Source organism: Alternaria viburni (assembly GCF_023758015.1).
Source record: "Alternaria viburni strain BMP 2772 chromosome Unknown scaffold_15, whole genome shotgun sequence".
Lineage (NCBI taxonomy): Eukaryota > Fungi > Ascomycota > Dothideomycetes > Pleosporales > Pleosporaceae > Alternaria > Alternaria viburni.
The window spans coordinates 630,142-652,008 of record NW_026055784.1 but is presented as its reverse complement, the minus strand read 5'-3'; the positions used below and the strand labels follow the sequence as shown (position 1 = coordinate 652,008).

The 21,867-nt window shown below is 53.6% G+C and overlaps 8 protein-coding genes across 8 annotated transcripts; 4 read left to right on the top strand and 4 right to left on the bottom strand.

Annotated features, from left to right (window-relative positions):
- Positions 1-1,806: 1,806 nt before the first annotated feature.
- On the bottom strand, positions 1,807-3,510 carry J4E79_007230 (uncharacterized protein; the record flags this gene model as incomplete). The annotated part of the gene is made up of 2 exons (XM_049356097.1): positions 1,807-3,169; positions 3,218-3,510. 2 exons carry the CDS (start codon positions 3,508-3,510, stop codon positions 1,807-1,809), a joined length of 1,656 nt encoding a protein of 551 aa, XP_049209551.1.
- Positions 3,511-6,269: 2,759 nt separating this feature from the next.
- On the top strand, positions 6,270-7,734 carry J4E79_007229 (uncharacterized protein; the record flags this gene model as incomplete). Its single annotated transcript, XM_049356096.1, has 5 exons — positions 6,270-6,453; positions 6,575-6,697; positions 6,754-6,870; positions 6,920-7,266; positions 7,324-7,734. The coding sequence occupies 5 exons, from the start codon at positions 6,270-6,272 to the stop codon at positions 7,732-7,734; spliced, it is 1,182 nt and encodes a 393-aa protein (XP_049209550.1).
- Positions 7,735-8,713: 979 nt separating this feature from the next.
- Positions 8,714-9,962, top strand: J4E79_007228 (uncharacterized protein; the record flags this gene model as incomplete). The annotated part of the gene is made up of 2 exons (XM_049356095.1): positions 8,714-8,908; positions 8,967-9,962. The coding sequence occupies 2 exons, from the start codon at positions 8,714-8,716 to the stop codon at positions 9,960-9,962; spliced, it is 1,191 nt and encodes a 396-aa protein (XP_049209549.1).
- Positions 9,963-10,860: 898 nt separating this feature from the next.
- On the bottom strand, positions 10,861-14,721 carry J4E79_007227 (uncharacterized protein; the record flags this gene model as incomplete). The annotated part of the gene is made up of 2 exons (XM_049356094.1): positions 10,861-12,786; positions 13,000-14,721. The coding sequence occupies 2 exons, from the start codon at positions 14,719-14,721 to the stop codon at positions 10,861-10,863; spliced, it is 3,648 nt and encodes a 1,215-aa protein (XP_049209548.1).
- A 768-nt stretch (positions 14,722-15,489) lies between these two features.
- J4E79_007226 (uncharacterized protein) lies at positions 15,490-17,931 on the top strand (the record flags this gene model as incomplete). The annotated part of the gene is made up of 6 exons (XM_049356093.1): positions 15,490-15,540; positions 15,590-16,199; positions 16,254-16,297; positions 16,362-16,385; positions 16,450-16,470; positions 16,528-17,931. The coding sequence occupies 6 exons, from the start codon at positions 15,490-15,492 to the stop codon at positions 17,929-17,931; spliced, it is 2,154 nt and encodes a 717-aa protein (XP_049209547.1).
- A 308-nt stretch (positions 17,932-18,239) lies between these two features.
- J4E79_007225 (uncharacterized protein) lies at positions 18,240-19,478 on the bottom strand (the record flags this gene model as incomplete). Its single annotated transcript, XM_049356092.1, has 1 exon — positions 18,240-19,478. The coding sequence occupies one exon, from the start codon at positions 19,476-19,478 to the stop codon at positions 18,240-18,242; it is 1,239 nt and encodes a 412-aa protein (XP_049209546.1).
- A 952-nt stretch (positions 19,479-20,430) lies between these two features.
- Positions 20,431-21,141, top strand: J4E79_007224 (uncharacterized protein; the record flags this gene model as incomplete). The annotated part of the gene is made up of 3 exons (XM_049356091.1): positions 20,431-20,446; positions 20,494-20,889; positions 20,954-21,141. 3 exons carry the CDS (start codon positions 20,431-20,433, stop codon positions 21,139-21,141), a joined length of 600 nt encoding a protein of 199 aa, XP_049209545.1.
- Positions 21,142-21,392: 251 nt separating this feature from the next.
- J4E79_007223 (uncharacterized protein) lies at positions 21,393-21,859 on the bottom strand (the record flags this gene model as incomplete). The annotated part of the gene is made up of 2 exons (XM_049356090.1): positions 21,393-21,659; positions 21,752-21,859. The coding sequence occupies 2 exons, from the start codon at positions 21,857-21,859 to the stop codon at positions 21,393-21,395; spliced, it is 375 nt and encodes a 124-aa protein (XP_049209544.1).
- Between the last annotated feature and the right edge of the window lie 8 nt (positions 21,860-21,867).

Below are 21,867 nucleotides of genomic sequence, written 5' to 3'. Positions count from 1 at the left end.
TACGACTTGCGCGAGGATGTTGTGGTAGGGGTCGGTGTGAAGGGGTGATATAGTGCCTGCGGGGCCGAACCAAGCATTCAGCAAAGGCGCTTCGAGCTTCGCGACGGGCTTGATGTGTGTGAGGTGAGGGGATGGAGCGGGCTCGCAGTAGCAGTAATCGGGTATGCTTATGTCGGCGCGGAGGGAGGGGATCTGGGCGAAGAGGTCGTGTTGAGCTAGGTAGCCGGTGGGTGTGGGTTTCGTGCTGCTATCTGCCTCATCGTGTTCAAGGCTCTGCGTCGTGTCTGTATGCGCTGCGGTCAAGACAGCTTCTCTATGACCCTTGAGCATATACGTTTCCATGAAGTCACGGAAGGTGGTGATGCGCTGGCCCCAACCTTCATCGGTATAGCTCTTTCCTACTTCTACCGGTATAAGCCGTCTACCACCAAGCGTCTGGTCTAGCAGATATGCTGTGTCGTTCCACAGCCTCTCATCGAGAGCAGGCCAATGCTGAATCGCACCCTCGATTATGAGCGGCTTATGTGTATTCGCGTCGCCGACTGTCTTCTGGAAACCCTCCAGACTGAGCTCTTTCGTTCGTGGGATCGCGTGCCGAAGGGTGGGTGGAGGGCTGGGAAGCATTGTTGCGAAGCTCGCTGGTAGGCGTGAAAGTTGACCCTCAGATGATAGTCGTCTTCTCTTGCGCGGCCGTTCTGGAGCGTCGGTAGGAAGATGAGACTCTGGTGAAGTTAGAACAGCCTTCAGCGCTGCAAACCATAGCTCCACGAGCTCCTCCCTCTCAGGTGCGCCTGTCAGTATGAGCGTCATATCCAGTATCCGCACCACTTCATCGACCCAGTCACTCCTTGTATCGACTTCTTCTTTATCGCCCCCGGATTCCGAGAGGGTCTCGCGCAGGTGCTCGTCACGCTCGCCGTCTACTAGCGACAACACCTTCCACAAGCTCGCATCCGTGTACAGCCTGCGCCAGCACGTCTTCACCTCCCTATACGGCACATCGTGTAGCTTCTGATACGAAAGCTTGAGGGCAAGCTCGAAATCGTTGGGAAGGAGCGACAGCGCGGCGCGTCCGCACTCGCGAATAGGATCGGTCTTCTGCCTCGTAGTAAGTTCTTGACGGGTTAGTTGGGTGATCTCTCCAATTGTCGGCGCGTCATTGCTCATATCTGACGGCACCACTTTCGCGATGGTGTTGGATGGCTACCGCAAAGGGTGCTAAAGTGGCACGGTAGTTGCTGTTGGTAATAGTGCGAGCTTTGACCGACGCCCTGCAGCTCCTTCCCGCGCCGTTGACAGCCAAGACATCGTGAATAATACCCGAACGCTATTCGTTCCACAGGGCTGGAGCGTTGGATGCTGAACCATGCGCTCGGTAATCGCTTTTTCGACTTCCTTTTAGCGTAAACCCTGTGCCTTCACACGTGTGCCACCCGGATGTAGGATCAAGGAGCCGAGTGTGCATATTGACTTCATTTATAGGTCGGCAATTTACTGCCGTGACGTACGCCGCAACGACGCCACGCATTGGGTATATTGCTATTATACACAAGTCTTGCCGCCTGACTCTAGATCGTAATCTCCGACATACATCTTAGATCTCTGATGGCCTATGGGTATCGCATCCGGAAATGTCGTAACCCATCAGTCATCAACCCATCGCGACCGCCACGTGTGGGCGATTCGCGTACTATACAAAGAAAAAGAAAAAATAACATGGGAAGCATTAGGCAGGCTATGCATATGCAAAGAGGCCATGGAGGCCGGGGTATCACGCAGGGGGTATGTAAAGTAGTAAGGGAGTCGTCAACCAAGAAGGCCGCCAGCATCCTGTAAGGACGGCACATTGCGGCTATGTTGGGTAGGGTTGCGTCGATGAGACGTAGGAGGGGGTGCGGAAGAAAGCAAGCCTCCAGGATCTCGTAGAGACAGGGCATCGTAGCTTGCTTGTGTTGAGCGCGTTGACGTGCGTTGTATGGGCGCGTATCGCTCATTGCGAGGAGGACCGGCTGAGGAACCAGAGTGTGGAGAGGGGGTTGACAGAGCCTCCTCTTGCTCGCGATCTTCGGACAGCAAGCCGCCAAGGTCCTGCAGCTGGTGGGTGGGCCGGACAGAAGACATTTCATAGTCCTCAGACTGTTGCGAAAGTCGTGAGTTGCGTCGTACTTGAGGCAAAAATGCGCGCGCATTTGGTATGATTGTGTTCGAGGCTCTGGACCCTCGCCGTGGCTGGGTTGCGAAGTCGTGCGCGATGACTGAATCGGTGGGTGAGGGAGCTACAGTATGATTCTCAAGCAGGCCTCCAACATCGAACCACGACACTCGTCTTGCACGAGGGCTAGGCATCGGATCCCGTATATCTTCGACTGTCACGCTGGATCGGTCGCTACTCTGAATCATGCCGGCCTCTTCATCGGGGAATCTCCAGTTGTTGTTGACAAAAGGACCAGGTTGTCTAGAAGACGACAAGAGGTCAAGATCTGCCACAGGAGCTGGCCTAGGTACGCTTGTCTGCTTCTCGAGTAGTTCGGGTTTTGTCCGGTAACCTAGCGATCGTGCGAGGTCTTCGTCGCTACTGCATGTTTGATCCGTGAAGCGTCGTGCTGACCCTCTGCGTTCCATGCTGTCTGTAGTTGATGGTGCTTTGAACTTGGCTTTCTTAACACCTCGGTCGCGAAGGAACGATCCTAGGATGATGGCGTTCGAAACTATGGTTGCAGCCAAGATCTCCGAAGAAGCGAATACAGTGCGGAACTGTTGTAGGCCTTGTCGTTGGATAACCAGAGGCATTCGCGTCCCAGTTACGACGATCAGGACGACTGACAAGGAGAAGAGCACAGTGAGAGATATCTTTCGCTTTAATGGCATGCTCGACCGCACGATGATCGGAATCGGAAAGGCGATCAGAAATATATCGGTGACGATGTCGGTGATGCCCATGGTGAGCAGCTGCGCGTAACCTTGTCGGCACTGCGGTCCTGGATCCGGCACGACTTGCCAGTAGTGGGAGGTGGGGTGGCACTCTGCCAGTGTGGCAATGAGAACCATGAAGAAAGTAACGACAAGGAAGATGCGTATGCCACGCAGTCCCCAATCGTACCCTTTCTTCCAGAAACGTTCTGTCAAACGCTTCAGAAACTCGGAAACGGTGAACTTGGCCATCCAGATGCTGGCGTGGGGTTAGTCGCACTCTAACAAAGTTGATGACTGCACGTACAACAATGCATAGAAGATTCTCGAGGCGAGGACCATCTGAGAACCGATCTCGCGATGGCGGATGATGAGCGGGTCTGTCAAAGTCGAAACATTGACATTGTTGGTGCCCCAGATGAGGACCACGTGCACAAAGCCCATACGCGCAAACAGTGGGATGATGCTGAGCGCCATGATCTTGTCCTCGCGGAAGAGTCGTTCATTGCGGATGTAGCGGCCAGACAGCCGGACGCCTATGATGACGGCAGAGAATACGGTGCACCACCACGAATACAAAAGAGTCGGGTTGTTGGCCATGCGGGTTCGGCGCAGCGGGGGAGAGGCATTGTACAGGTCGCGAGATATTATCATGCTGCTGTTGAGAAGTCCCCACAGACTCTCGCCTCCGCAGAGGGTGAGCTGTTCGGTAGTCGCGTGCTCAGTGCCGAATTTGCGTGGCAGCGATAGCGGTGACGAGTTGGGGATGGCGATGTGTGCGCTTTGACCATGTCGCTCTTTCTGGCTGACGTTGCTGGCGTACCGAGGATCTGGGATGGCAGAGTGGGTATGCTGTCAAGCTAAGTTTGTAACCTCAACGCGCGTTTGCAAGCGGTGCGAGGGCGCGGTGAAAGTGAAGTTGAAGAGCGAGACAAGTCACCGGCTGCGAGAGGCGTGATAAACGGAAGCTGCTGCGCGTGTGAGTGGGTCTTATCGCAACGGCAGACTGGACCTTGGCCAGGACTTCGGAGGTACGCCACATATTCGCTGGAGCCCGCCTCGATCGCCAAAGGCGCGCGGGCTGCCTGGTGCCATGGCCTGCCAACCCCAGCATTCCTGGTTCCAACTCCTGGTCCTCGCTGATAGGCGTTAGCTGACACTGCCGTGACACGTCCTGGCCACAACAAAGGGCAATGGGCTCGACATTGGCAATCACGGCTCGAGTCCAAAGCCGAGCATCGCGACGGGAGGACCTGTTGCTGGCTGTCGGATGCATCCCTGCTGAGGCCACCTGCATAATTCCAATGGTGCTGCGCGTCCGCTATGGCGCTTGTAGCTCTATCTGTCTCCAAACAAAGCGATTGGGGCTTGTCGGCGCAAAGGCGGGAGGTCAAACACCCCTCAGACCTGAATGCAGCGGTTGCTGACCGCTCGGAGGCTCCTGGGGCATTGGCACCTCACACCCAAGCCTCAGGATAATCAGCTCCGGCAGGCCAACGGAGATGGCCACCAACTGATCGATGACACTGATTATCGCTGGATTAGGCGCGCAAACAGACCCGAATCCCGGGGTTGAGGCCGGTGGGCATGGCGTCCAACAACCTCACTAGTCGCTGCACAAGTGTGCGCATTACCGCACAATTATCGTGACTCTTCGCCCGGCTATAGTGTTGGTCTTGGAGATGCGCCATTTCGCAGACCCCCACCTCCCGACTGTCGCGTGGTAGAGTGCCCTGTGCGTCTGCGCCTGCCTCGTGAGACCCTGACCCCCGCCATCCCGTTTCGCACCTGCCTTGCGAAGGTGCTCCCTGTTTCGATAACAATAGCGATTCATACAGTACTACAAAGGCTGAGCTATATCATGATGATGCCCAGACAAGAACGCAATTTTCGAGGACATGGTCCTTGCTGAATGCTGACGTTGAAACCTCCGCGAACGGCCATATTACCAACAGTGTCGCTGCTGCCCCGCGAACGCAGCGAAATGACCGAAACCGACATCCCGTCCACAATCCTTCATCCGCCCTAGTGATCAGTACATATCTGACGATCGTCCCTGCACCCAGGAATAGTGTACAGTTCTATTCCTATGTACAATGCATACATACAACAAGACAGACTCTAACACTACGAGCCTCGCCCTCCTACTACAAAGTTCAAACGGCATGTAAGTTCCCACCAAAGGCGCTGCGACCAGAATGTCACACGCGCTACTTCCGAAGAGATATACCACCCCGAGATTGCGAGGTTCGCAATCGCTGTTGTTGCTTTCCGAGGCTCATGCATAGCCATGATTTTCATGTGCGCATCGCCAAAGTCCTTATCCGTGGGTTCCATCGTGGGCATGGCCGCAAGGCTTAGGCTCGCGTGATCGGTCCTCCTGGTTCCACATGTTCAGATACCCGATTAATCAACTCACTTCGGCCCACTGCCCAGCAGCAATCAAATGACACGAACCACTAGGGGACTCATCGGTGTCCATGAGCTGGACTCCAATTCAGTTTCTTGACCCCTTTTACTGGCTGGAAGAGGGAGACGTTGCACAGACGGAGAGCAGAGCCCACAGCATCGTTCAGCGCGATATTAGCCCGTCCACCAGCACTAACAGCGTGAGTAAAGTGGGGATACATGTTTCCTATGACGTTGGCGTGCATTGCGCACTACTGGAGGATAAAATCGTGAAAAGAGCTTCGCCCAGTTTACGATGTTGGGTGATGCAGCGAGAGCAAACTCCATCTTGTTCCATGGTAAAGAAAGTCGGACATTGGATAAAAGGAAGATCGACACAGGGGAGTTTGTCAGGGACCTGGCATAGACAAATGTGGATCCATTATGATCAACAACATGCACAAGGCAAACAGGAGTATCTGGTACGTGTACGATTGGGGAGACGTATCGTGAGACGTGCAAGACTGTCTTGCAATGCCAGATCAGGGTTGCGTCATGAGGGGAATCAAGACCACCTGGCCATCTTTCACATGTGAAACCGGTCGAGCTTGGGCCTGCCCCATGAAGAATCGTCCGCGGAGACAGCAAGTCGACACGCAGCAATGCGGTTTCAGGCATTGCTGGAATGATGCATATGTATCCCCATGACATCGTTTGCCGTGAAACCTGTTACCATATGTGCAGAAGCGCGTCGTGAGTGGCAGTGGAAAACAAATCATGGCTAGATCAGGGTGGGGCCATGACGTCCGCTTTTGGTGAATACCCAACAATGCGCACACGACAGCGCCCGAACAAAACCACCGCAGCACCTCTACCTCCTGCACTCTCACACACCCCAGCTCCTTAATACACTCGTATACTTCTGCCTCCCAATCCACTTGTGATCCTCTTCTCCACTGTACCTCCGAGCAATGTCAGGTGCTCCCCGCGTTGAGCTCCCCAACACGGATACCGATTTCGACCTCCAGCAAACCCCCAACGGCACCCCAGACTTCCTATCGGAAATGGACGGCTCTTCTGCCCCGCAGACCAACGGCAACGCCAACAAGGACCTGCAAAACAGCGCAATCAAGGCGAAGAACGGAATTCTAGAGAGTAAGGTGAGTGGGACAGAACGCCTTTGACCCTTACCGAGACGCAAGCTAACGCGATACATGGCAGTCTTATCGGCCGCCCGCACAACACCTGATTTCTTGAACTCACACCCACAAAGCAGCTTCAAACGCCATGAACGCCGCAAACAACCACCCCAGCGTCCAGAACGCCAAGCAGACAGTTATGAACGGTAGGGTATGTGCACACGATCGTCTATACACGCTTTGGACCATAGCTAACGATGGTTTTGCAGCACACACGTCAGCCTAATGCGCACACGACCAATGCTAAACTCTACAGGTCCCGTTGCACAGAATGTCAAGGCCGAGGGCGCAAAGACGCGCAACGAGTTTGCTGATCTCGCCAACTCCAAGACGATTCCCGAGCACAAGGCAGCGACTGGCCAGAACCTCACTCGTAAGCTATATCCAACCCCCGAAGTAACCATGTAGCTAACATGCACCAGACTACCACAGCATGTTCTACCGCCTGTTGAGCTGGAAGAACCCCCGCGCTACCGGAATAGCGTTCGGTGCGACCGTCCTCTTCATCTTCGCCGCCCGATACCTGAACCTGATCCGCTACATGTTCAAGATGTCCTACATGGTGCTCGGACTTACGGCAGCCGCTGAGGTTGTCGGAAAGATGGCTCTCGGACGTGGTCTTACTTCGCAGTTCAGGCCTCGCCAGTATTACACCATTCCCAAGGCTTCGCTTGAGCGCATGACCGACGACTTCGAGCAGCTCATCAACTTCTTCGTTATTGAGTCTCAGCGTATCATGTTCGCCGAGAACGTCTACGTCACTGTTGCTGTACGTATAACCCCTCTTAACACACCGAACAAGATGGCTGATTTCTTGCTCCCTTAGATGTTCTTCGCTTCCTTCATCTCCTACTTCCTCATCAAGTTTGTTCCCCTCTGGGGCTTGGCTTTGATCTCGACATTCATTACCTTCCTCGGTCCCCTCATCTACATCCAGAACAAGGAGGTCATTGATGCTCAGTTGGAGAAGGGCTACAACGTCGCCAACCAGCAGGCCCAGCAGGTCAAGGGCCTTGCTAACCAGCACGCTGGAAACGCTATGAAGACTGTCCAAGGATACACCCAGCAGGCCACGGCCAAGGCCCAGGAGACCGTCAACCAGTACCGCGGGCGTTCCACTTCCCCAGAGGTCAAGAAGGAGGCTTTCCCTTCTGCCCCAACCCACGCACCCGCTACCGAGGAGTCCTCTGACGAGGAGCTCGAGGATGAGAAGCCCGTCGCGCAGCCTGCTCTATAAGCTGTTCCGCCAACCAGTTCATCTGGAGTAGCCAGGCTCCTCCATGCTCCTACACTCAAACACACCACAATCCATCTCTGACACGTACCCTTCTCACGGTGCTCACGTATAACGACTTACGCTCGGTCTCTGTGTGTAGTCCTCAAGCCTGAAATTGCAATCGAGTCAGCGTTGTGTATCCCTTTTCTTTAAAAGCCTTTACTTGATCTCTAGTCTAGCGCATTCATGTATTCTCTACACTCAGCGTTTGGAAATAGTCCTGTCTGTCTGTCATGGGTGGGGTTCCGGTACATAATCACGGTATGGGAGTTGTCTATCTCGTCATCTGGGTGATGGGAGGTATAATGAAATATTGTCTTCTTACAACCGTCCACTTGAACGCGTAATGTGAAACATTAAATATTAGCGGGTGGAACGAGGCGCCCAAGATCGGCTCCAAATATCAACAGGTTGCCTGAAGGTATTGGATTACGTGCTCGCCCATTGCTGTGCCTCAGGTGCGGCGCTGAACATGTCTCATATACAGTACCCAACATGCAGCATTGAAACTCAGTCAGTAGAGCACATGTGTCCTCCGCGATGGAAGACACGGCCATTACATTCTCGTGGAGCACCGCATACGTCGGAACATTGATGCAGTGAATCCACTCCAGCACATTCGATTCTCCGCATCGACTTGGGACGAGACCAATTATAGATCGGCGGCTAACCGGCACGTGGTCCGTGCACAGCAGGCAGCCATCGTGTTGCGTCAATGGGGGCCAGCATAGCCTTGGCCTGAACTTCGCCTCCTTGTCTCTCACGCCGTGCCGCGCTGTGACAGCGCCAACTTCAATACACCTGTCAACCCTTTTACTTCCGTCTGCCTTTTCTGTTTCTTCTGTTCTCACTTTCTCAACTTTCACACTACTGCGACTTTGCAGCATATACGACTTCTTACTGCGACTTGAGAGTTTACGGATTACCCATCTCAGACAAGATGACGGTCCTCGTCGATCTCGCTCGTCGCGCTGTGTCGCACCCTCACACGGCGACGTTCGTCAAGCGCGCCGTACACGGTGGAACTCCTCCCTACACTACGGGGAATTCTCACCACCAGTCGGAAGGCGTCCCGATCTGGGGTGTTGCAATCATCTACATTAGCATCTTCATTGCGAGTGTGGCTATCAGCCTTGTAAGTACTCCATGTCTCGTTGGCATCTCTGGAACACGTACTAACAAGACACCAACAGATCTCTTACATGCTCAATGAAGTCGTCACCACGCTCTGCATGGTCGAGTCCCCCATGGCCGCCATCACCGTCTCGCCAACGACGTACGAGCCCTCCGACAAAGAAGACGAGAAGGAGACGCTCCTCGAGACCGGCCCTACCATCACCCTCGTCAACCAGAAGCCCATCACCTCGTCCATCCGTGCCACGCTCCGTCACCTTGTCGCCAACGCCGGTCGCTTCGCACGCTTCCGCGGTTTCCGCATCCACGTTCTATACTCGTTCCTCGCCGGCATCGTATCCACCTTCTTCAACGGCGCTCTCCCCATGGTCCCCGGCCAGCCCATCATCGTCGCTGGTATCACCGGTGCCGTGCTCGCCAACGTACACGCAGTCTGGACACACAAGGTAGTCGGCATGCCGACCGAGCAGAGCCTCTGGCAGCGCATGCCCTCCAAGAGCCACTGGAAGACTCTCGCTGTCCCCGCCACCATCGCTTCCGTTATGCCATACATCAGCCTGTACCTCTCTTTCGGCGTAGCCATGCTCATGGGTCTTCACAAGCTCGAGCAGGAGAAGATTAGCTCCTGCGCTGCGTGGACTGGTCTTGCCGTCCGCATCCTCACCCTCTTCGTCTTCGTCATCGTCTGCACCCTTTTCCTCTGCCTCCCCGCCATGGTCACCCTGATCCGCATCGAAGCTTCTATCCTCCCCGAGGACCAGGACACCATCGTCCCCTTCGACCGCACCTTCGGTGGCAAGGTCGTTAGCAAGATGATGGGTGGAACTGGTGTCGTTGGCTTCTTGGATGCATGGAGGTCTTTCAACTGGGAGGCTCGCCGCCGTCTCATCAAGTTGTTCTTCAAGAACTTCTTCATCATCGTTGGCATCTTCATTGTTATTGCCCACGTTCTGGCTGCTGAGGCCTTTGTTATCATGGGTCCGGCTATCGGTAAGTTCATGGTCATGTTGAGGGAGGAGGACAACTCCATGCTCAATGACTTGCTCGGTGCTTAGACTGACTGATCAGCTCGAGTTCCTACGAGTTTTTGAAGTCGCTTTTGGATCGGATATTGATCTTTGCTTGGATTTGGATAGGATTGGACTGGATCAGGTGTTGTTGTTATTATTATTATCACGACAAGGGTTCGATAACCACATTAGCTATATACAAGTTACTCACACTCTCTTTGAATCATTATTTCGTAACTTGTCAGAATCCAGATCGATTCCATCTACGCCAGCACTTGATGTATCCCTAACTGCATGTCAGTCGAGACTCTGACAGCACACTCCGCACCAACAATCACACAGTGTGTTTTTAACTTTGATGTTTATTTCTCCATACCGCAATACCCTAATCATGATACATCCCTCCATCAATCGACCCACCAGTGTCTAATCAACCCATGAGAGCGAAAACGCCACGCTATGCTACCCTACCCATAAATGATCAAATCCTAACAAAAGACGCCAACCATCGCCACAAACGCATCCGCCATTTCTCTAAACACCATAGCTGGAAAACCAAAAAGGACAAAAACTCGCAGAAACAGTAAAACGCAAGATAGAAAAGGGTATAATCGCCTAAACATGCCTGCCAACCCCATGCATGCATTTTGTCCTTCGTCAAGCTCGCTCTTGACATGACTTTTCTCTCTTTTCCTTTGCGCGCCGGAAAATGGGAAAATGGGAATGAGCAAATGCAGTATACGCCAAAATGCGTAGGTAAATGCTTTCCCCTTCCCTGGTCATTCACTTCTCCTGTCCATGCCCAACTTCGTTATCAAGGAAGAAATACGCGCGGAAGTTTTGCGCGGGGAGTACGTGTCATCCGATGATGCGTATGAGCGCCCTAGCCCACTGGTCTTAGCACATGCGTCAAGAGAGGCTGATGCATACTCGTTATGCGCTGTCATATCACCGACGCACTCTTCTTGTGCTCGAACACTTTAACCGCCTTCTGTATATCGTCCTCGCCCTTGACGACCGCAACACCCACGTTGATACTGCGTGTTTTCTCGTCCACGCTCTCGACTTTGAGGATAGCATCTGCTTCCGCCTGTTTAATTCGCTCTTTCTCTGCTTCAAGCTCTAGGTTCGCTTTGTCCTGGCCGGTAACCACGCCCTTCAGAATAACTTCGAGATCAGCGAGGCGGACGGGCTTGATGAGGAAGAGGTTGATGCCGCTGGAGTTGGCTTCTTGTTGGATGTCTGTATCGGCGACGCCGGTGAGGGCGATGATGGTGACTTTGGGGAGGTTGGAACGGATTTCGTGGGCGCGGATTTGGCGGGTGGCTTCGAGGCCGTCCATGATGGGCATGTTGATGTCCATGAGGACGACGTCGATGCGCGAGTCTTCGTCGCTGGCGGCTTTGTAGGCTTCGAGTGCTTCGAGGCCGTCGGCGGCGAGCACGTGTTGGTGGCCAAGCTTGTCGACGAAGGTTCGCAGCAGGCGGAGGTTGATGGGGTTGTCGTCTACGCAGAGACAGCGCAGTGCGCGCGAGGGTTTCAGGTATTTGGATGTTCGGGGTGGGCTGTTGTTGATTGAGCGTATCTCGGGAGCACTACTAATGCTGGTGAGCTGCGGTCGAGATGGCTCTACGACATGCAGGTGGTCGGTGCGACGGGGAGTTGCTTCCTCTTTTAAACTGAGCTCTGTTATCCGTGGGATCATCAACTTGACGTCCATTTTTTGTGTCTCGGCGCGTCTTGCGTGTCGATCGAGACATGAGGCTAGAGCCTTCGACATCTTGTGGGGTCCGACGGGCTGGCCGATACATTCGAAGATGATCCCCGGCACCGTAATGGCTGTTGTAGATTGTGCTGCTGCGGCGCCCTGGCACACGACTATAACAGGGGTTGGAGACACTCGACCGGGAGACTGGCTGTACGTAGTCCGTAACGCTTTGGCGCAGGTTTCGGTAGCGATGATCAGGTCTGGTTCGGCCGCATTGTCGCCCTCCTCGCATCTTTCGATGCCGAACCACTCAGCACAAAGGCTGTCGAGCGCCTTTAACGATAGCTTCGACGCTGTCTTGTTCTTCAAATCTCTAACATGATACTCCTCTTCCTCATTGAAACCGTCAAACCTCACTTTCAGACCCTTGGTGCGCTTGGTGACCTGTTGTAGCTGCAGATCTTTCTCTCCTTCTGGACCGGTTGCACAGAAGTTGGGAGACATTCGTGACTCTTTCAATGGACATGTGACTGTAAACTTGGTGCCGCGGTCTTTCTCACTACGCACTTCTACCTCGCCTCCCAGAGATTCCACAATCTGTTTGACGATCGAAAGACCTAGACCTGTGCCCTGGCTTAAAGGGTTTTCCTGCGCAAAGGAGTGGAAGAGCCTGTTGTTGATATAGTCCTCTGACATTCCAATACCAGAGTCGGTCACCGAGAACCGAAACTCGCAGGTCTCGTCCTCGTCTTCAGGCTTCCGCTTAACCTCAAGTTTCACCTTGATGTACCCACCCGGTGTATATTTCAGGCTGTTGCCGAACAGGTTCATAATGACTCGCCGCCATGCGCCAGGCTGAGTGCGAAAGACGTAGTTGTCGCTCTGATTGATGTCGAGAATGATAGATATCGGCGGTTTGTTTACTTTAGAGGCGGTTAACTCGTATGTTTGAGCAGACGTCTTCGCGTAGGTGTAGCCTGCGAAGACACTCTCGACCACATCTTCTGTCAAAATGCTCATATCGACGTCGTTGATTAGTGTCATGATATCATTGGTATGAGCTTGGCCCGGACTGATCATATGCTTCGCGCTCTGTGTCCGCTTCTTCTGGCGCTTCGAAACTCCCCGGGTCAAATTGTTGATTTTGGCAAAGTCAAGAACCTATAAAGTTAGTGGCAGTATCTGATACAGGCTGTAACAACTTACGTGATTGATAGTTTCCAGTAGAGTTTTTCCACATGTCTCGATTGTTGCTACATGTGATACCTGCTGGCCGTCTAGAGGGGAATCCTTTAATAGATCTGTCATTCCCAGAATGCCGTGCTAGATACGGTCAGTGCATGCGCTTCGGCTGCTTCATCTTTGTATACATACCAGTGGTGACCGCAGCTCATGGCTTATCGACGAGATGAAATCGGCCTTTGCAGCATCAGCTAGTTTTGTGTCTAGACGAGCGACCTCAGCCATGACAAAGTTGCTGAACGCTGCCAGGTAGCTGAGCTCCTGTTCGGTCGTGAAGATTCTCTTCGGTTCCGAGCTCCAGATGACAGCCGTGGCAAACCAACGTTCGCGATGTGGGTCCCACAGTGGATAGAGTATCAAACTCCGAGCGGTCGGAAAAACCCTCCTCAAGTAAGCTTCGTCATCCAAGCTTCTGGTAGATTCTGTTTTGCGCGGTGTACTGAACGGAAACCCGTCGGCTGACTCGACTTCGTCCACGCCAGCTGTCGATGGCGAGGCGACCGAAGGAGTTGCAGGATCGTCGTCGAGATGGAAAATCTGGCCATGTGGATAGAGTCGCAGGAGGTGTCTAAGAACACTTTCTGAGATGCATTCTCCGGTGTTGGGTAGCGGCTTCGTGTCGCGATCGGTTCTGCAAAGCGCCGCCCCTAATATATCGCAAGGTTTGTCCGGCTCAGGTAGCTGATCGGGATCAAAGTCATCGTCGACAAGACCTCCAAAGGTACTGATTTTTGCGTCAAAGAATGCCACGCCTTCTGCCTCCGTTGAGTCTACGATCATGTTCGCTGCCCGTGTGAAGTGAGCCCTCAGTTCTGGGGCCACTCTATCCTTTTGATCAGTCTTGGTGAAGCCTTTCGTGGAAGTGGACGACGTCGTAGTAGTCATCTCCGGACGCATAGTATCGACTGTCTCTCCGTTGACTAAACTCGGAGGCGCACCGGTTGCAGGTGGAGTGTCCTTCGGAATTCTCATGGCCGGATCTATGTTTCCATTGAGCACGACTGGATCTTGCGCAGCGTCGGAATTGGCAGAAGGACGCTGGCGCTGGGGTATGATCGCATCTGGTAGACCTGACGACTGCCCCGTCTCCTGATCCCAGGGATCGACGGTCCAGTTCTCCAAGCCGCTCTTCCCTTCAGCAAAGGATCCCAGACTCTTGACCATAATCTTGGCCCGGCGATGATCTTCCGCTGCCCTGGTCCTTTCCAAGTGCCGCATCACTGTGCCTGCCATGCTCTTCAAGAAAGCGAGCTGATGCGGCGACAAGCCGTCCCGCGGGTTCTCATCCAGAACGCAGTATGTGCCGATGCTGTGGCCGCTTGGGCTGCGGATCGGTACTCCGGCATAGAAACGCGAGTATGGTGGGCCCTGGACAAAGGGAAAGTTGCAGAAGCGTTTGTCTTTGCTGAGATCGTTGACGACGAGGGAAGGAAGGTCGCTCGGATCGTCGAGAGGGAGCGTGCTGTATTTGGGAGCGAGGTTGACGGTGTAGTTACAGAGGCTCTGTTCTTTGGGGAAGATGGTGGTGCCGAAGCACAAACGGTCGTCTTCGAATTCGGGCTCGCCAGTCTGTAACGACAGAGTGCGCGTGGCTTCGGCGAGGAGGAAGCAGTCGGTCCTGTCGAAGAAGGATATGAGACATCTCCGCGCATTCAGACGCAGCGCTCCCAACTGCGCAAACGCCGTCAGGGCCTTGTCGTCCGACGCTCGCGGGGCGTAGTCTAGAGAGGGCGGCGGGGTAGTCGGGGGCGTCTGGGACTTGGGAGCCGGTCCCGGCGAAGAGTGACGGCTTGCAGGGCCATCTGTCTGGGGAAGGTGAGAGCCTGGACGAGGGTAGTACCTAGATGGTGACATTGGTGAGTGTAGCTCTCCAGGTGGCGCATGCCAAAGGAGATAAGCCTACCGATAGAACGTCTTCTCCCGCTCCCTCGCTAGATCCGCATGGTCTATGCGACGCCGTCGCCTGGCCTGCGTGCGTGCAATCGCATGGTCGATTGAATCCGACATTGATGTATTTGAAGAGACGTGCGGAGAAAGGGTCTACCGCTATGTGTTTACCCACCTTCAAAAGCCACTACCTAGGCATTGGCGTCGGGCACTTCTAGTGGCAGCCAACCACAACTCCCGCTTGGGCACAACCGACGCAGGGAAAGCAAATGGCTACTAGCCGATACGCGTATGTCGTCGGCAATCGGGTGAGCAGCGAGCCTTGCAAATGGCGGACGTCATGCAAGATGCTGACCTGCGAGCCGTGGGAGACAGTTGCACGAGAAAAGATTATCCTCCTGGTACCTGAATGAAGTGCAACCACAGATTGGCTATCAGTGGGCTGGTGCCAGCCCTGGGCGCGCTTGCCTGATTCGAAGTAGTATTCTAACGCCTTGGCGGACCCACCTGGGCACAGTCCGCCACCAACTATTACTCACGACTTACCCTGGTACTATACATCCACCTCTTGTAGATTTTGATTCACCAGACTAGAACATCAACCCCGTTAGTCAACTTCAGCGTTGGGTCTTAATCTCGGGGTCTTACTTTCTTCTCGCTTTCTACTCTCACTCCATCAAATCGACTTCAACCAACCTACACCCCACCACAACCGGAACGTTCAAGTTACTCAACATGGGAAGGCTTGTCACAGTCTCTACATCTAATTTGAATAATTGGGCTCTTGTGAGATTCTCTGTATACTGTGCGATGTACACTGCTTACACTTTTTCAGGATTGGGAGGGGAACCTGAATCGCATCAAGGAAGCGATCAAGGTCGCCCAAGAAAATGGATCACGCTATGTCACCACGCCGGAACTGTCAATTCCTGGATATGGGTGTCTCGACCACTTTCTTGAACAAGACACAGTCACGCACAGTTGGCAAATGCTAAACTCCCTGCTTGTTGACCGCGAACTCGATGGCATCATGTACGATGTTGGCATGCCAGTTAGGCATTCAGGAAATCTTTACAACGCAAGGATCGTTGTACTTGATGGCAAGATATTGTTGATTCGACCCAAGATGAGCCTCGCGATGGCTGGAAATTATCGAGAAGGCCGATACTTCATTCCCTGGTCTGGACCCCAACGCGTCGAGCATTACGCACTACACGAGCTGCCAACTGCTGCGCGCTCTCTTCAAGATTCATCTTTCGTTCCAATTGGGGACGCCATCGTGTCTGCCCTCGATTGCTCGATAGGCTACGAGACCTGCGAAGAGCTATTCACACCTCGGGCGCCACACATCGACTTGAGCTTAGCGGGCGTTGACATCATCATCAACTCGTCAGGTTCTCACCATGAACTCCGCAAACTTAATCAACGTTTGGACCTGATTAGAAGTAAGTTTTGACTACGAGGCGCATGTAAAAAGTATACTGACGTCATGTCTCTAGCCGCGACATCCAAATGCGGGGGCGCCTACCTCTACTCTAATCAGGTCAGTCCCAAGTGTACGAAGTGCATGTGAGACAAATGCTGACTTCGTACCTCCACCTCTGCAGGCCGGATGTGATGGTGACCGATTGGTGAGTCCCGACTTTGCAAAAGGCATGTGAAACATGTGCTAACTTCATACGTCCGCTTATGTAGTATTACGATGGATCCAGCATGGTCAGTGATATTCAGTACAAACTGTATATGACACGTACACTGACTCGTATCTTCTAGATTTTAGTCAATGGCAGTGTTCGCGGGCAGGCCTCTCAATTCTCTCTGAATGATGTCAAAGTTATCCACGCAACCATCGACTTGGAGGAAATATGGAGCTTCAGAACAAATCCATCTCGTGGCCTACAAGCTGCATCAGCTCCTCGATATGAGCGCTTCAGGGCGGATTTCCGCCTGTCGTCTGACGGAGATTTTGATCCCAACATCCGCCCCACTCCAGTACAGTCGCTCCGCTACCATCGACCTGAAGAGGAGATCGCTCTAGGACCTGCATGCTGGCTTTGGGATTACCTCCGTCGGTCCGGTCAGGCTGGCTTCATGCTGCCCCTCAGCGGAGGGATCGATAGCTGCGCCACCGCAACTCTGGTATTCTCCATGTGCCGCCTCGTGTACAAGGCTGTGCAGGACGGCAACAAGCAAGTTCTCAAGGATGTCCGCCGCATCGTAGGCCCTTATCACGGCGAAGACTGGGTACCTACAAGCCCACAGCAAATATGCAACGGCATTCTTCATACCGCATACATGGGAATGTCTCAGCAATCAAGCACAGAGACCAGGAGCCGCGCTAAGAGGTTAGCGGAAGACATTGGCTGTCACCATGTCGAAGCGGAAATTGATGATGTGTACACTAACACGAAGAACGTGTTGACGAAGGCTACGGGCTTTACGCCACGATTCAGGGCTCATGGCGGCTCACCTGCTGAGAACTTGGCCCTCCAAAATATCCAAGCGCGCACACGTCTAGTGCAAGCGTACCTTTTCGCCCAGATGCTCCCATTGACTAGGGGCAGGCCTAATGGGGGTAGCCTTCTGGTCCTTGCCTCAGGAAACGTCGATGAATGTCTGCGCGGATACCTCACCAAGTACGACTGCAGCAGTGCCGACCTCAACCCCATTGGAAGTATTTCGAAGAGCGACCTCAAGAGGTTCATTGGTTGGGCGGAAAAGGACTTCGACCTGCCCATTCTGAGTGAATTCATCGACGCAACCCCAACGGCCGAACTCGAACCACTCACAGAAGACTATGTCCAGAGCGACGAGGTCGATATGGGCATGACATACGCAGAACTCGGAGTCTTTGGCAAATGCCGCAAAGAGCTTAAACTTGGTCCCTACGGAACCTGGGTTCGCCTAGCACACGAATGGTCCGACAAGTATACTCCCGCCGAGGTCGCAGTCAAGGTCAAGCGGTTCTTCCACTACTATGCCATCAACCGCCACAAGATGACGACAATGACGCCTTCTTACCATGCGGAGGCATATTCGCCAGATGATAACCGGTTCGACTTGAGGCCTTTCCTGTACCCGCCTTTCTATCAGAACTGGAGCTTCAAGTGCATTGATGAGGAGGTGGCGAAGTGGGAGAAGAAGAAGCTGGAAAAGGAGAAGCTGGAGAAGGCTTGAGGTATACGATGGCATCAGCTTTGCTCGAGGGAGGTTTATGAGTAGTCGTGGAGGCTACGTGGACTCTCCGAGTCTCGAGTACCAAGGGTAGATGACTGCTAGACTCCTACATGCATGTGGTGGTATGGAATGAAATCATGAAATAATTCCTGTAGTCAGCAAACACTTTCATGAAGATTAGATCTGACGTATAGACTCTAGTCGTATTCAGCTATCCATATGCTCAAAATAGCATTATTGAACGGCATATTTACCATCATACCCATCTCATCGCTCTAATCATAACCAAAGAAAGAACCCATCTCATTTCATCTCAGCACAATATCCTGCTTACTCGGACTATGCTTCTTCCACTCATCCTCATGTATCCTCGCAACCGCGACCCTCTCCGCATATTCACCCACCCACTTGATGAGCATAACATTCAGCATCTTCCACGGCCCCATCTCAAAACACTCATCATGATCCACAACCCTCTCATCCCATATAAACCGCTGTCCATTCCAGATCGGCGTGCCAGTCGGATGCATAGTATTCGACCCCGGCTTGCTATTATCTGGATTCGGTTCGCGCCACAGGTTCCGGGACAGCAGCACGAACTCGAAAGGACCGGTAGAAGAAGGCTTCGAGAGTTCAGATTCGTAGTCCATGATGGCGCCGCAAGTTTTGCCGTCTGAGTTGATGAGCTGGGAGGATGGGGTTTCGTTGCCTTCATATGTGTTGGGCTCAGCGGTAAACGCATCCGCACTAATAGTCGCCGCCGTAAAGCGCAGTGTGTTGGACTCGTTGGTGTGGTCTGAGCCGCGCGGCGCGTGGAAATAAGGCGGGTATTTGATACGCAGGGAGTTTTCTTTTTCCCGCCGGACGGTGTATTGCGCCGACTCAGGACCGACGTGGAAGTGTAAGATCTCGGATTGGAACCATTCGCCCTCGCTGCGTGGCAGTTTGTACACATCGGGGCAGGTTGTTGGGTCGAATGGGAAGTTTACGGGGCCCTCGTAGGCAGTCCAGCTCCAGGATGGTTCGTTGTTGTCTTTCCTGGTGAGGTGGCCTGCGGGACACCAGAGGAGTGAGAAGTCAAAGACTGCTTCTGGTAGCCCGTGCAGAAATTGACCCCCGCATTTCTTCGTCAGCTTCTTGAACGGTTTTGAGAGGTCTTGCGGTTGGTCGGCTTTGTTTGGTGATGTGGTGGTGCTGACGAGTTGGTTGTATCTCCGGAATCCGTAGAACCAGTTCTCGATTTCACTGAAGTCTGTTGGGTCTTGCGACTTGTTGCTTGCGATACTGGCGTTGGACGAAGAGCGGAACCTGGTGACAAACTCTATTATCGACCCGCGGCGGCTAGATGAGCTTGAGCGTGGTGAGCGTGTGCCATCGCTATTGCTGAATGTTGATGCTGGTTCTGGTGCAAGTAGGCCGTTTGCTGTTGTAGGCCGCGACTCTTTTTGCGGTGATGTCGATCTTCGAGACATGGGACGGCGTATCCAGGAGGGCGATAATCGCTCAAAAGTAGAAGGTGGATCTGTGGACATGACGAGCAGCGACATTGAGCGGAGGTGGAAATTTAGATGTAGGCTGAAGTAGTGAAGTGGTAGTTGTCGGCGGCGATGGTCCAAGCGGTGAGTGTTGTGCACTGTAAGACTCCTACTGGCAATGTGAAGCGTCAGACCTCGAGTGTGTCACAGAGGCTGCTTTGCCTCTTGTATCTAACTCTACCAGTTGCCGCTGCGATGGCTGCGCCCCTTTACGGCATGTTGTGTTGTCTGTCAGGGAAAAGTGTGCGTGACGACTTGGTTGCGGACACTAGGAGGCTGTGCATGATCTGGATCACCGGCTCCACAGGGCCCCAATTATTTGCTTCGAGTGCACGCCAGCGGTTTCCAATGGAGTCGCATCTTTGCCGAGATCTGTGCCTGGGCATCAGTTGCTTGTTTCCCCAGATATCGACAAGATATGCATGCAGCGCCCAACCTCACGCAGGTGGTGCAAGGTGCCTGTAGCGTCGCTAGACTGGGGACAGCGCCGACAGGGAACTCCTCCACACTGCGCATTAACCTTGAACGACAGACGCGGCCTCACTAGTTACTACGAACGAACGCGTCAGTGTCGCGTGTCGCAAGAATGGCATACCACATGGACAAGCTTCCCCTAGTGTTAGCTTGTCTTCGGACTGTGCGAGCGCCAATGAGGGTGGCGGCTTGGGCTGCGCCACATGTCGATGTGACAGTCGCAGAATGACGGCGGCCAAAGTGAGAGCCGATGGCGAGCAGAACTGGGATGGACCAGCGGAGTGTGGAATTGTCATGCAGTGTGGGTCATGATGTGGCTGATGAGCGCCACCTGCGCCACAACTGAGGGGTCGCACCTTCCAGACTGCAGGGTCTCAGGCTGCTGCTGTGACGCGTCTACTCCGCGTAGCTTCATAATTTCAGCTGGCGAGAACATCCGCCAAAACCACAAACCCTAATCCGGACTTGCGACATCTGGAATACCGCCACCATGTCGGGTTACGAAGGTAGGCAGGAGCGACTGTGTGCGCGACACAACAGCTGACCCAGACAGTCGAACACAACATCTCCACCGAAGACGACAAGTCGCAGCAACCCTCGCGCCGACCAGACCTCTCGACCTTCTTCTCGCAGCTTGAACTCGTGGACACGTCGGATCCCAGCGCGCACACGAATGCCAATGCTTTACCGCAGCCCGAAAACATGGCGGCGGCCTTCCGCTTGCTTGCCAATGCTTTCGAGACCATGCGCGGACGACCGGCGGACGAGAGCAACGAACACGGGGATCTGTTAGCGAGTATGATCGAGATGCTCCGCGAGAATGCCGACGACCCGCCCACAGAACTGAAGGGAGTTCCAAACAGCTTCCTGGATGAATTGGAGCGGGTGCCAAAGAAAGCGCTGAAGCCTTCAGACACCTGCCCAATTTGCGTGAACCCATTCCTTGAAGGTACGTCGCCCGTCTCAAAGACCCGACGCAGAGCTTAAGAGCTTGACTGATGGTAACTGCATAGACAAGTACCCACTCGTAGTCCAGCTGCCCTGTCACGACGATCATCGCTTCGACCTGGACTGCATAGGACCTTGGCTCAAGCTGAACTCCACATGCCCTCTTGACCGCAAAGAACTGTTGAAGAAGAAACAACCGCCGCCACCGCCTGCGGATGACGACGAAGAAGACTACGATGATATGTACGCCTGAAAGGTCTCACTCTGCGTTACGTTGCGTTGGAGTTTGGGAATACCAGCAGATAGCGGTTGAACATAGATGATCTCGATCGTCACGCGCACACGCGGAACCTTCCCGGTATTGACAGTGATCAAATGCGGAGACATTCTGCGGGTAGGAGATTAAGCGGTAGTTTGGCGCCGGCCTTCGCTTCCAATTCATGGATCAAATGGAATCCAACATATCTCCACCTCCATAACCGTCCTCGTTTCTGACTGAACAGGTCACTCGGTGGCCTCCCTTGCCAATTGTTGGCCCCGTTGTACGAGCATAGAAGGTAGCAACAGCTCCTCACTGCCATGTACGACCGCATCCACGAGTGCAAGCGCAAGCTCATCAAATCGGATGAAGGAGCCAGAAGAGCCAGCCATCATCATGGAAGCCTCACCAACAATACTACCTCTTTGTACAACCATGCCTGGCCGAGCTATGACCGTTCTCCAGCTTTCATTCATCTTGGCGAATTCAAGCATTTGAACTTCTCCTCGGCCCTATGCAGAGTCAGCATGTTTGGCAGCTTGCCCCGGATCTTTCTAACTGCAATTTGCGCACATGGTATCACAAAAGAACAATAATCGCCTACCTTGATCTTGCGCATCGAGCCTTTCATCCATAATGACTTCTCCTGATCGCGTTCCACCATACCGCCTGACAAGTGCAAATACCGAAAGCGCTTTGAGTCGACAGGCATGGTCGATG